The 14,626-nt window shown below is 52.3% G+C and overlaps 1 protein-coding gene across 2 annotated transcripts in view; it reads right to left on the reverse strand.

Annotated features, from left to right (window-relative positions):
* Positions 1–14,596, reverse strand: part of C14H1orf198 (chromosome 14 C1orf198 homolog) — a 33,545-nt gene extending 18,949 nt beyond the window's left edge. Inside the window, exons 1-2 of one of the 2 annotated variants that reach the window (XM_004281567.3) lie at positions 14,231–14,595; positions 2,326–2,376 (exon numbers count right to left, since the gene is read on the reverse strand). In XM_004281567.3, the coding sequence (XP_004281615.1) occupies positions 2,326–2,376; positions 14,231–14,563 (384 nt within the window). In that variant the 5' untranslated portion in view covers positions 14,564–14,595. Of the gene's footprint in view, positions 1–2,325; positions 2,377–14,230 lie in introns of both variants that reach the window. The other variant, XM_033408964.2, reaches the window with a different exon arrangement.
* Between the last annotated feature and the right edge of the window lie 30 nt (positions 14,597–14,626).

Genomic DNA, 14,626 nt, shown 5'->3' on the forward strand with positions numbered 1-14,626 from the left:
ACGGCTGACTCAGGAACATTTAACAAGGTAAATTCTTACGAGAGTAGATATCCTCGTGGGGGGCACAATGGACTTGGGGCTCGGGGCATTTTAACTAATTCGACTTCTCTGTCTTCATCACTGAGACATCATCAAACACAGGGCCCAGTCCAGTAACATCTGTGCTGCCTTCCGGGCCACTGTCCCCGAGGCTGTCCACTCCCCCCTGCAGACTGCCCATCTGCCTAGGATTACAGTAAGGCCCCGACATACGAACGAGTTGTATGTAGGCACCCAACTAACACATGGGCTATCTAGTACTGCACTGTAACAGGTTTAAAATACCTTTCGCACAAATAACACATAACAAACAAACAAAAAATAGAACATGTTTAGTCTTACAGTACAGTCCCTTGAAAAGGACAGTAGTCCAGGACAACAGCTGGCGTCCAGGGGCTGGCATCGAGTGAACAGGCAAGAAGAGGTACTGACTGGAGGAGGGAGAGGAGGTGGGAGACGGTAGAGCTAAAGGATCGCCAGCAATAGGAGACGGAGGAAGCTGCAGTTTCCCTCACGCCTGACGTGGATGGTTCCCATCTTTGAAAGTTTGTAACTTGAAGGTTCCTACGTAGGGGACTTAACTGTAGTGCTTGTCAGTTACCCATCTGGGGAACCCATATAAAAGGAATATTGACGGCCCTGGCTGAACGTCACTGTGGCGAGGTCCCTTCTAGCCACCTCCAACTCCCTTTGCCCTGTCACTGGACAAGGGATTTATGGGTGGGTCTCGGAGCTCGGAAGCTACAATCCCAGGCTGCCCCTCACCCTCTCTGGCTGCCTCCCAGCCACCCTCGCTGGTTCAGCCACCCCTTAACCAGTGTCCAGATCCTGAAGGAGACTCCAATTCCAGGCACAACGTTGTCGCTCGCCCTGCCCTCTGCGCAGACCTAGGTTATTAATCTGCCACGGAAATAAAAAAAAAATCACGCACGCAGGATGCAGGCATTTGCATCTTTATTTTTAGGATGTTTAGGACCTGACGTTCTGGACCCCCCAAGGCAGGAGTCTGTGCTTGCGGGAGGAGCACGGCTATCTGCATTAATGCCACGTATTCGCAAAAGCCACCTCTCAACTCTCACGTAAGGGTCCCCTCAACTTTCACAGGCTTCCTCATCCTAGGGCGGCTCGCGTCACTTGGGGCAATCAGCTAACCAACCGCGCCGCCTGTGGGCAACGCCGCCGGCTGCCCTCATCCATCTGAGCCCTCATCAAATCCTTCATTTTAAGACACAGACCCCCGAGGGCCTCTCAGGTGGCTTGCAGAGCCCCCCCACTGCCGCATCCCGCTCTGACCCACCCTCCCTACAGCCCCCTGGACGCCGTTTCTACCAGGATGAGCAACTGTAGGGACAAGTGGAAAACCAAGAAACAAGCCCCTTCAAGTGTCAGGGCTTGAAAGCCCTGATCCAGCCTCAAGCCTAAGCCCTATTGCAGGTACACAGCCGTCCTGGCCACCCCCATTAGGGAAAGGACCCTCCAACACACAGCAGAGAATGTTCTAGAATTCAGAGAATCCTGGTCTTTTTCCTTCTCTTCCTTGGGTTTGAGACACCTGCCTTTTGGTCATTTTGCGCTACTTATTAATGCACTTGTACCGGGACAACTAGGGAGAATGGGGAAATGGATAAACCCCGTTAAGCTTGATACTTTTAAGCAACTTTGGCAACAATAACACTAACAGCAATAAACGAATGACTGGGGACCAGCATCAGGCACCCAGGCTGGGTTGCACATCTGTATCCACCGGCTATTCCAGTTTCAAAGGGTACCAAGGGCACTCTTCCCCTCCTCCTTTCTTCCCTCAGGACTCTGCCTTTGAGGTGACTCTTGCAGGCAGTTCTGATGCATCTGCAGCCTTGTCTCCACATCCACCCACCTTCCTGTCTCGGCTGCCCTTCGCATTTCACTTTAATAAAAGCAGCTCTTAACCACCCCGTCCCCCCGCCAAGAAAAGCTTCCCTCAAAGCTTTGCCTTATGGAGCCCCCAACAAGGCACTGAGTGCTGGTGGGCAGAAGTGTGAGCCGAGAAAGCCCCCCGAGGGGCTGCCCCTGCTTTTCCCAGGACAGGGGCGCCGACCGTGCCCAGCGCGCCGACCGCCACGCTTCCATCCATCACCAAGCCCAACGCGGCGCAGGCCCCGCCCCTCCACCTCTCCTCTCCCACCGGCAGGGGGCGCATCACCCGCAGCCCGCGGCCGTCTGAGCCCACCAAGGGCTGAACGGAAAATACCTAAGGACGCCACGCTTTTTAAGAAGACAAACAAATCTAAATTTAACCCAACTTACCCTCGTTTCCCAGGAGAAAGGGGCAGAGTGCTCATCTTGCCAAGTTATGTCCTGAAATAAAAATTCAAGAATAAATCTGAAATCCAAACCCAAAGGGACCCCGCGCAGACAGCCACCACCCGAGGCCATGGGGGAACCAAACTTCAGCAAGAAGAATCCCAAGTCCCGGCTCAAAACAAGCCCGAAGTTGTCGCGCTCTGCAGAGAATGTGCTGACCTTCTTGGTCTGGCTCCCCCCTCACCCTGCTGGCCGCGGCTGCCAGGTACGCCCGTCCCCTGCCAAACGGACATTCGATGAATGCCTGGGAGCCCCAGGACGGACTCGATGACAGGGAGGCCGAGGGGAAAGGAAACAGGGCTTCCGGGCTCAGGTCTCGGCCCTGCCAGCGCCTGGCCACACGGCCAGGGGAAGATGACTTAGCCTTTTGAGCCTCAGTTTCCTCATCTGTGAAAGGAGAACTGCGCTGCCCCTGCGGGGCTGTTGTGAGGATAAAATGAGGTAACAGAGGAAAAGGAGGCCGGGTGATTATCTGCCAATCAACACCTGTAACTGTCTGAGCATCGCCCCCCGCCATCCCCCTAAGTGCCTACCAGAGATCTGAAAGGCAGTGACCAGCCTGTCAGTGAAGAAAATGCCAACTGAATGCAGCTGCCTAATTATAGTGAAAACTCTGAAATCCTTCCGACTCTCACAAGCAGAACAGGAGAGAAGGAGCCCTTCGAACAGTCACTGAGAGTCTGACCTTGGATCCACTGACCCGAACAAAGGTTTGTAAGATCGCCTTTCCTAGGCCACCCCTCCAACTCTCCAGCTGTATTCCTATACCAGCAAATGTCTCACGTGTGCCCAGCTTCTGCTGAGGAATCTTATTTTCTGAACCAAAAACTGGGACATCCTGGGCGATACAGACTGAAAATGGCATAAAATATTTTGAACTGAGACTGTCCTTGCATAAAGCACCCCAGGTACATGATGTCTTCGCACCCAGAGGCACTCCCTAGCCCCAGAGCTAGGTTACCTGGCTCCCTTCCCCCTCCTGGAGTTCTGCAGAGGGTCCACTTCCTTCAGTACCAACTCCATCCCCAGCCTTGGCCTCTAAAAGCTATGTCTCCTATTCACTCCTGGCTGTCAGGCAAAACTTTAAAAATGAGAGGGAACGTGGGCCACTACGCTCCCATTGGGAACCTCAGTTAAGTCCAAGTGTACTCCTCAGCTTACAAACTGCGTCCCTCCAAAAGCAGAAATGTCAGTTAACGAGTCTCGGCTGAGGGGCTCCTGCATCCAGGTCTGTGTGTGTGGTCAGGGCGTGGGAGAGGAGCGCAGTTGAGCTCAATGACCTGAAAGTCCTTAAAACTCTGTCATCTCAGGACCCTCTAAGTTCCTCTTAGAAGCAATAAAACAAGAAGGACTTTGTTTTCACATGGGAAAAATAAAGGAGGCTGATGGAATGTATGTTCCCTTTGTTCTAGATTTGGACCTGTGGAAAAGGGCAAAGGGAAACCAACTGGTAAATGTGCTCCCTCTATGGGGAGGTGGCGGGGGGGTGGGGACAAGCCCAGTGGCCACCTCAGGGGACAGAGGAGGCGTGTGGAGATTCACTGGGCGGGCAGAGGCAGAGAAGGGGACAGGACCACTGACCAAAAGCAGGACACACCGGAGCTGGACACCCTTTCTCATGTGATATGATCGATCCTCTGAGTGTTAATTATGCAGCTTGAGTCCCTTTGAAATCTGCAAAGAAAACAGTAAGAAGGTTTTTGGCTTTGGAAGATGAATGAGTGCAAGACTGAGGAAAAAAGATGTAGCCTGGAGCTTGGTGAGCCAGCAGGCTCCAGGGGCTGCAGCGCAGACAGGCTGAAATTCCAAGGGGGCTGCAGACAGAGGGGTGCACTGTGATTTCTCCCCAACTTGGTGTCAAGTCAATAATCTTTTGTTTGCTCCAGCAAGAAACGGAGTCAAGGGGCAAATTCCTTAGATTTCTGCAATTCTGAGCTCATAAAAAAAATAATAATAAAGCACTTAACAAAAATAAACATGCCAAACAAAAATGTGATTGAAGCTCTGATGTCAGCCACTGGCTGCACACTCCAGCCACAAAGAGCGTTGGGGGCAAGCACAGGCTTTCCAGGCAGTTGCATGCAAAACGGCATCAGGATTGCAAAGTTGTAGAAGTGGAGAGTGGTGGTGGCTGTACAACACGGTGAACGTACTGACTGTACACCTAAAAGTGGTTAGCACGGTCAATTTTATGTTCTGAATATTGTACCACAATAAAAGAATCTGAAAAGGCTATATATATATTATATGATTCCAACTATATGACATCCTGGAACAGGCAAAACTATGGAGACAATAAAAAGATCAGTGGCTACCAGGGTTGAACAGAAGAAGGGTTGAGTAGGCAGAGCACAGAGGATTTTCAGGACAGTGAAATACTCTGTACCACGCGGTAATGATGGATGCTTTTCTCAAAACCCACAGAATGTACCACAGCAAGAGTAAACCCCAGTGGAAACTATGGATGTTGGGCAACAATGCTGTGTGGGTTTCTCCATTGTAACAAATCTTCCACTCTGGTGGGCGTGTGTTGGTAGTAGCAGAGGGTGCACATGTGTGACAGTAGGCGGTAGTTCAGAAATCTGTACTTTCTACTCACTTTTGCTGGGAACCTAAGACTGCTCCAAAAATTAAAATCTATTCTTCAAAAAAGTGTCCCCTCCCCCCCCCAAAAAAACCTGACAAAGGTAACAAATGCTAAAAACATCGTTTCCTAATGACTTTAGTCCCTCTTGCTATTATCTGTGCTCTTGAGGTTACTTACATCTGTTGCCCCTGCAAGATGGAAAGTGCATCTATAACACCACACAACGGGGTCACCGCACCTCCCTGACCGGCTCTGATACAGTGAGCTACCTGGGGGCTTGGACAGCCCCTGGGGGAGCATCTCCATGGCAACCAGCACGTGCTCCACATCAGGGCTGCTCCCCTCACTGCCCTGGAGCCAGATGTTAAACATTCCCGAACACACCACAAGCTGCAACCAATATCAGACACGCTGAAATTCACTACATTCTACACTAAATGTAACTGCTACTCTTAAATTTTTTAAGGATTTTGGTAATTTTGCTTTAGAAATTATTTGGTGACAAGTAACTCATCTATAATTGGTTGATTCCTCTGTAAAAGTCAGGACTGTTCCAAAATTATTCTAAAATGAAAAATTCTGGACTTAGAATTCATTTCAAATGTGAAATGTTATAAATATTAGCCTTTCCTCTTCATGAAGTTGGAGACTAATGGGACATTTATTCTTTTATAACTTTCTTTCCAATTTTGGGGCCGGTGAATTTCATCGTGTCTCAAGCGTGTGAGGTGGACAGCACCTGTAAGTGGCACTGTCCACAGCGGGTGTCCCTTAGTGCGGCCATAGGTCAGCCTGAGCAAGTGGGGCAAGGAGCACGGGCGTCACAGAGCAGCTCTGAGCTCCCCTACACAAAGCCAGGCTGCTAGCAGCCCGCAGACAGGGAGTGGCACCTTTCCTGCAACAGTCAAAAGAACCACTTCTGAGACCCCTGCAGCGCTCTGAAAGTCTCGCTTCCACTCTGGGCCTCTCTGAGGGACAGGCTAGGGACCATTCTGCAACCTGAACAAACTGCACCTTCCTGCAGATGCCCTCTCTCTGGCATACCTGTCCCAGGTAGCCAGAGGGGATGACCAGCTCCTGGGTCCTTACTGGTCTTGGGTCCACGCTGGCGCCATTCACAGGCACCAGACTCAAGACTCTCTGAAGAGCATCTCTAGCCTAGAGGTTCTAGGTCTGGCTGTAAATCAGAATCACCTAGGGACTTCCCGGGTGGCGCAGTGGTTAGGAAGCCGCCTGCCAATGCAGGAGACGCGGGTTCGAGCCCTGGTCCGGGAAGATCCCACATGCTGCGGAGCAACTAAGCCCGTGCGCCACAACTACTGAGCCTGTGCTCTAGAGCCCGCGAGCCACAACTACTGAGTCCGTGTGCCACAACTACTGAGGCACACATGCCTAGAGCCCGTGCTCCGCAACAAGAGGAAACCACCGCAGGGAGAAGCCCATGCACCACAACGAAGAATAGCCCCTGCTTGCTGCAACCAGAGAAAGCCTGTGTGCAGCAACGAAGACCCAACGCAGCCAAAAATAATTAATTAAAAAAAAGATTCCACCAAATGAATTAACAAGTTCATTTAGAAGGACAAGACTCCCACATTAAAAAAAAAAAAGAATCATCTAGAGTGCTGTTTTAATAGGCAGAATCTGTGGGTCCCACCTGACTTAGTTTTAGAAAACCAACAACTCCGTAGGTAATTCTAAGGCAGCCATTCCCCTTGGGCAGCTTACCTACTTCAGTCCTCCACAGGACACCTGACTGCCTCTTCACACTGGGGACACTTGGCCACACAGGCTGCACTTGCCGACCTCCCAGGCTCAGGGACCTACCTCTGTCTTCCCAGGCCACCCCACCTGCCAAGGTGGCCTCAATGAATACTGCTAGGTGGCTCTCATCATCCCCAAATAAGGACTTCTACCAAACCAACCAGGGTTCAGGCTTCCGTCACGAGGAGCCCAAGGATTTCTGGGCTGGCTCTCACCCACCCAACTTTGGAGCAGGCAGAATCACGCTCTGCGTATCAGTATAGTCAACCAAGGCACACAAACGGTCTCCTAATACACAGCAAGGGCCCCGCAAATCACGTTTAAAGGCCGCTTTCATTTCATTCTTCCCAGAGTTCAAAGATTACATAAAACTACTGCAACAGCGTTTCTAATCGTGCCCTTAGTATGTAACCATAAACAATAGACACTCTTAGGTGGTAGTCAGAATATGGTGCACTGTTTGTTAAATTTCTCCTGCCACCTAGAGGGCTGAGTCTCTAAGAGTTAGAATCCCAACCATTAAGCTCCCCAGAAATATATCTGATTTTTCTTGAGTGATTCAGAAACAGTGCTCACTGGAACCATATACTGTCACTGTCCTCCTGAAGTCCATAAATGAGGGGAGTTTCTGGTTGATAGACAGTGGCATCTTGGCTTAAAAGTAAGAAATGTACTGGGCATATACCCAGAGAAAGCCATAACTCAAAAAGACACATGCACCCCAGTGTTCATTGCAGCACTATTTACAATAGCCAGGTCATGGAAGCAACCTAAATGTCCATCAACAGACGAAAGGATAAAGAAGATGTGGTACATACATACAATGAAATATTACTCAGCCATAAAAAGGAACGAAATTGGGTCATTTGTAGAGACATGGATGGACCTAGAGACTGTCATACAGAGTGAAGTAAGTCAGAAAGAGAAAAACAAATATCGTATATTAACGCATATATGTGGAATCTAGGAAAATGGTACAGATGAACCGGTTTGCAAGGCAGAAATAGAGACACAGATGTAGAGAACAAACATATGAACACGAAGCAGGAAAAGGAGGGGGGGCGGGCGGGGTAGGGGGAGGATGAACTGGGAGATCAGGATTGACATGTATACACTAATTTGTATCTAATTTGTAACAGATTTGTAACAGATAACTAATAAGAAACTGCTGTGTAAAAAATAAAATGAAATAAAATTCAAAAAAAAAAGTAAGAAGGGCTTCCCTGGTGGTGCAGTGGTTGAGAGTCCACCTGCTGATGCAGGGGACATGGGTTCGCGCCCTGGTCCGGGAAGATCCCACATGCCGCGGAGCAGCTGGGCCCGTGAGCCATGGCCACTAAGCCTGCGCATCCGGAGCCTGTGCTCCACAACGGGAGAGGCCACAACGGTGAGAGGCCCGCGTACCGCAAAAAAAAAAAAAAAAAAAAAAAGAGTGAAGTGTAAACTCTGGGCTCTGGGTGATCATGATATGTCAGTGTCGGTTCACTGGTCGTTCACAAATGCACGGCTCTGGTGCGGGTGTTGATCCTGGGGGAGTCTGTGCACAGGGTGCAGGGGTATATGGGAACCCTCTGTACTTCCTGTTCAATTTTGGGGAACCTAAAGCCGCTTTAAAAAATAAACCCTACTTTAAAAAAGGGAGACGTGAGGAAGAAGAATATGCTCTTTTTTTACCAACTGGTTATTCTTAGGGACTATTGTTTATATGTTTATGGAATCGATGTTTTCCCCTTTGACTTGCAGTATATTTAATTCTGCTGAGATCAGAGGGTTGCCATCACCGGAAGTACAAAAGGGCAGTTCCAACAACAGAAAAGCAGTTATGATTTAACTCCTGGGTAGGTTCCACCATGAATACAAATACAGAACTCAGGCCTCCTCAGACCTCAGCAGAAACATGCCAAGGTAGTGATGGGAGGATGGGTGGGGGACGGGTCTAAGGAAATGAAGAGAAGAACGAGCCAGAAGTTTAACAGACAGGTCTGGCCTTGATTTCTTTTTCTGAGAAATGGGTACTTTCTCTGGCACTAAGGAAATCTCTCATTTTAGAGTGTAAAAGTAACTCCCGTCAATTATAAGATGACTCCAGACCCGCCAACAGGTTTCCCAGCTCTGCCCCCTCCCTCCCTGCAAGACAAGGAGCCAGTCGTTTCTTTGCAAAACCTGTTCCCTGGTAGCCACTGGGCCACACACCCACAGGGGCCAGGGGGAGCCTGTGTTGCTGCCTCCGCTCCCAAGGCCACCTGTTCAATACAGCTGCCCCACCCGAGGAGCCCCAGCTATGCAGAGTCCCAGGCCAGGTGCTACTCTGGGCAGAGGGCCATCTGACCATCTCAACTGGATGGCTGAGGATGACCGTGTTCTCAACTCCTGCCTGGAGCCCGGGCACAGACGCCAGGCGCAGGAACACGAAAAGCCAGGTCCACCCTGTCACCTTTTCTAAAAAATGCACGCATCTGCCAGACAGAAGGTGGGAATCATAATTACACATTCCGCCTTCCTTAAAAAACAAGTCCAAACGCTGAGAAAGGAACTCTCAAATTTCTCATTTTTTGTGCCAAAGGCTGGAAAATAGAAGCCAAGCTGCTGAAGTGAACGGGGAAGAGGTGACCTCACGTGTCACAGGTCCTGCATCAGGAAGACACGTATCCGAGTAAGTGAGGAAAGTTCTGGAAGGGCACTACCAATTTCTGCTTCATAATGCTGCTGCTTTCTGCATTGCCTGAAACTTTTAACAGTAACATACAGGGTCGTTATTTTAGAAACTGTATACCCATTTAATTAGCTTATTTGCAAACACAAACAGCTGGCCAGCCTGGACCCTAAGGAGCGAGGGCAAGGTGGCCCTTGGCAGGCAGCCCCAAGGGCATGGACTGGATGACAGCGGCTCGGCGAGGTCTGCAGCACTGGGGGATTCCATACGGACCCCCAGCCTCCTGAGCGCTTCAGGGAAAGGTGCTTCGTCAGCCAGCTGGGAGCAGAAGCCGGATGGGCAACGGGCACGGGAAAAGCCACGGGGCCTTCAGAGGTCTGCAGAAGGCATCCAGGGGTCAGGGAGGCCAAGACTGAGCCCCAGAAAAGGAGGTGAAGGCCAGGGAGAGTAAAAGAGCAGGGAGCAAGCCTCCAGGCTCCTGCAGGAGGGGGAGGGAGGCAGGTGCTAGAGAACACCTCCTCTGAGAGCTGCGGGTCGCGCGAAGCTGCTGAACAGGGGACAGAACTGCCTCGCTCCAGGGCCTAAAACCTGTGCTCTACAGCACGCGAAATCCAGGTCAGGGTCCCCGGGGCTGGCATGTGGAAACCCCCTCCTGCCCAGCCCCACCTACTTTACAGAGAAGTGAACAGGCAAGCAGGTCCCTGAGAAGCCAATACTCCGGCTGCCCAAACTTCTGAGTTCACTTGCTTATGGCCTGTCGGGAGCCAAGAATGTGGCACAGTGCTTGGAAGCCTGTGACTCTCACTGACGTGCTCAGATCAGTGGAGGAGTCTGGGAGTGGGGGCAAGGGGCAGAGAGCGACACATGCCTGCAAAGTCAGGGTTTTCGTCTTTCGGGGTTTTTGTTTCTTCGTTTTTGGTGTGGTTTTTTTGCTATTTGATAACAGGAAGCGGCAGAAGCAGACTGGGGTGATGGCTGAATCCCTCTAAAATGAAAACTTTTCATCTCCCAAAGCAAGCCATTCCCAGAACTTTGACTGCTGGAAGAAGAACGCCGTAACTGAGAAGCACAGGGAAAGCCAGACTGCTCAGAGCACCCATTCGCTTTCATCCATTCCATGAAACATCCACGCTTCAACGTTCAGACCAAGTACTTGACCCAAAGGGCAAGCCTGTGCCCATGTCTGTTCCAAGCAAGGCCTATAACCCGAGAGAAGTCCAGGCAGCTGCTCCCCGGTGGAGGGAGAACCCCGCCCTAAGAGGGCAGCCGGGCTGCGGCAGGACCAGAACCAGGTATGGGGACGCCAGGTGCTTCTCTTCCGTTGCTGAGAGATAACTGTTCCACCGGCAGCAGCTCTAGATTCTCTGCACAGGAGGGGGCTTGGGGAGATGGCCAGGGGGCAGGAGGGGCCGGCAGCCTTGCACTGAAGCTGTACTGAGATCATATGTTCACGTGGAGGGATTTCTAAAAAAGCTGGTGGAAATCAGGGGAAGACTAAGCGTCCCTAAAGCATGAGCAGCTCTAGTGTCTAATACACTGGGCTTTGGGAAATAGGCACTCAATTGACTGCCAAGGTGCTAAGAACCAAGAAACCGACAGGACCCTTCACGGCTTCACCGCGCAAAGGCAGCCAGCCTCCCTCTCCTCGGCAGGCGCGCCCTCCAAGCAAGGGTGGATCTGGGCCTGGACGCTGGTCTCCTCACTTTACAGACAGCGAAGGGAAAAACGAACATGCGGATGGCACGCTGCCACACCTGTCCTACACGGAGTGGCCCCAGCTGGGCAACTTGGGCATGTGAGCTGAGCCCGGAGCCCAAGCAGGCTTCCACTCGTTTGTTCCCTCAACGCGTAACCGTGACTGGATGGCAGTCCCATTTGAAGGCCATGTGGGCATGATCTGACGTCAAATGCTGCTGTGTGGGACACAGAAATGTTACCAGCGATGAGGGAGAGTACTCAAAGGAACAGGCGACGTCCTGGTCCTTCGGGGTAGCCGAAAGGGGGGCCCAATCTGAGGCGGGTGTGACCCCTGATCAGGAAACAGGGCACATCATGGCCACAGTGTGGACAGAGCAAGCCCAGCTTTCAGTATGTGCCCCGAGGCCCATCCCTAGAGCTCGGCAGTGCAGAGCTCCTTCTCACGTGGGACTCTATGTGGCCAGCTCCAGGCTTAGCAACAGGAGGAATTTATTGATTTCACGACAGTGATTTTCAAAAGTGGATGTGGAGAGACAACAGCTAACAACCTTCATATTCTCAGCAGCAGCCACCATGTTTTATCCCACAGGCCTTTCCTAGACACTGTCTCTACTCTCATCCTGTAAACGTTCTTCCCGTTGCAGGAGCTCAGAGAGGTTAGGGGTTCACCACAGCCAACAGGTTAGTAGATGGAAGCCAAAACAAAGCCAAGACTCACAACCAAGCCCAGGCGCTCTCTATTACAGCCTTAGGAAAGGCCCTCAGAGCCCAGTATCCCAGCTGGTCTTTCCCAAGTATCTACGGGGCCCACCCCGCTTATCATCCAAGGTCAGATGCTGGTAAAGCAAGAGCTGGTGCACCTGAGCACCCGTCCCTCGGTGGGCCCACAGTGGATGCTGGCAGTGGCACAGCTAGGGTGAGGATTCTCTGCTGCCAGATTGGCCGTGGAGGCCCCAGGGGCTACATCTGAGGACAGATCAAACAGGAAGGGACAGAGTGCCTGACTCAGTCTGGTTCAGGGCCCTTCTGGACAAACCTGGGGCCACCTATGCAGGCCACTCTGTCCAGCAGCCTACCGAGGGGTCACCCGCCACCCTCTCCTTATCATCGCCCCTTGTGCGCAGGAGCCAACCCTCCTCCAAGTACAACCCTCCTCTTGGGCACGAGACCACCAACTCCACTTTGGTGCCAACCTCTTGCCAAGTCCAGGTAAGACATTTTAAACTCCCTAGTGGGATGAAATCGCTCAGCCGCTGCAGGAGGGCAGGGGGAGACAACAACAACAAAAAAAGCTCTGAGCAAGGTACCTCCATACCTGTCCTCAAACTCACTGTCCCTCAGCCATCCGTGCTGAGAGGTTGGTCGGAGGCATTCCAGGACATACTTGCAACCCGTTTTGCAAAGCTGAAAATCAGGGCTCCCGTGCTCCTGGAAGGACATGTAGGTCCCACAGCAAAAAGTTCCGTTGGCCGTTAAATCGCTTTGCGTTTACAAATTCGCAAACAGCTCAGTCCGGCACGCAGTTAAGGAATCGGAGCACAAAATTCACTTGGCCACATCTCTCCTTATCAGCCACACTGGACCCTTATATGGCACGGGCTTTTGGATGGTGAACGGGCACGCGGATATTCTTAGCCGGACAGCAAGCTAAGGGGAAATGACAGGGACCCTGCAACATCTGTAAGTACCTGCGGGTTTATTTCTTCTCACAGTTTATTTCTTCGTGACTTTTCCAAAGAGGGGCTGCCTGCTTTTCCATCACCCAAATCTGAGCCCCAGCCCTGCGAATGTCTTTAGAGAGATGCATATGTTCACACTAAAAATGCTTCAGCTCTGGGCTTACATTTTAAACCTATATTCTCATCTCTTCCGTTACCACACCCTCGTTTTTTTCCTGGCGAAGCCTTCAGAGTTTAAAATCCATGGAAGACTCTTCTTTTAATTCTGTCAGTATAAGGCAATGTTGCAAGCAAAGTTTTGCTCTCTCACACTTCCCCCATGTGAAAGCGGGTTTATGACCACAAACATTTTGTATTAATAAATGTCTCAGCACACCCACGCCGGAAAATCAGATTAAAACCTCATCCTCAACTAGAATTCCTTCCACAGTCTACGACTTCCTTGGAAAACCTCTCCAAGACCAGCCCCTCCTGCCTGCAGCCTCAGAGCTCTCAGGGCTGCGGATTTCCCTGTATACTGCAGGCTCCTTTGGACTTCTTTGACCCTCACCACAGAAGTTGAGTCTGAAAGGCCAAAGAGCCGCAGATTTGGCACCAAACAGGTTTTAGTTAAACACGTTTCCAGGAAAAGGCCAACTTTCGGAGAAGCACAGAACACTCAGGCCTTTGTGACTTAGTATGGGTCACCCCTGAGTTTTTTCTAGTTTCAGTGTTTCTTCCTCCACAATGTCCGGCCCTCTAGAAGGCCCAGCAGAGTGTCTAGGTCAGAGGCCCAGGCATGCCCTTATATGTCCCAAAGGCTTGCGCCAGCTCATTTGCACGTATCCCTCGTTTTTCACTGGAAAAAGGAGGCCACCGTACTCATTCCCAAAACTAAGCAGCTCATCGGGCTCACTCGGAAACATCTTAGGGCTTCGGGTTTTGCCTCCTAATCTTGGAAGGCACCTCTTGCTTCTTGTTACCTTGCTGGACAATTTCACTCTCCGCACACAGCCCATCACAAATAGTAATATTATTACGTATAAAAGGCTGACTGCCTTCCCTGGCAGGCCAGGGGGGATATCATTATTCCCGGGGGGAACTGAGGCTCTAGAAGGTTAGGTCACCCACGGCCAGAGAGCTAAATGGCAGAATGGATCAGAACCCAGGCCTGCCTGGCTTAAAATCCCTTGTTGTTGGCACTTTGGTCTGACAAGTCTCGGGTCCCCTGCGGCCCGGCGGGGCAGCTCCAGATGGAGGGTCTGGAATGACCTCCTTCCTTCTCTCGGCGGTCCTCCACGAACTGCCCCGGGGAGCCCCCCAGCCCCACACCTCCGGCTCCGGGCCGCCCGTCCCACCCACCCCGGTTCCTGCGCCTTCTCCTCTCCAGCCCCTGCCCGCGCGCCTGGCGGGGGCGGCTGCTAGCGGGCAGGGGTCCGCCCGGCCGGGGGCGCCTCGGGGGGCGGGGAGCCCGGCCCGCTCCGCACCTACCTCGTCCCCGAAGCGCACCACCTTCTGGCCCGTGGGCCCGCGCAGGCCGGGGAAGCGCGCCAGCTCCTCGGGGTCCCCGGAGTCGCGGGGCGCCGGGGCGCTCGGCGCCACCAGGCACCGGTCGATGATCTCGTCCTGCTGCGCGGGCGGCAGCCGCGCCCACTCGGGCCCGTACTTCTCCCGGATCTTCTCCTTGTCCTGCATGATCTTCCTGGCCATGGGGCTCAGCGACGAGAAGTAGGTGAAGCGCTTCCGCTCCCTGTCGTCCAGAGGCCGGTTCCCGCTCATGACGGCCGAGCGCGACGCCGCGATCGCCGCCGCCATGGACGCCATGCCCGGCCTGCCCGCCGCTCCCCGCCCCGCCCCGCCCCGCCCCGCCCAAGGGGCACGAACGGC

Source organism: Orcinus orca, chromosome 14, assembly GCF_937001465.1.
Source record: "Orcinus orca chromosome 14, mOrcOrc1.1, whole genome shotgun sequence".
Lineage (NCBI taxonomy): Eukaryota > Metazoa > Chordata > Mammalia > Artiodactyla > Delphinidae > Orcinus > Orcinus orca.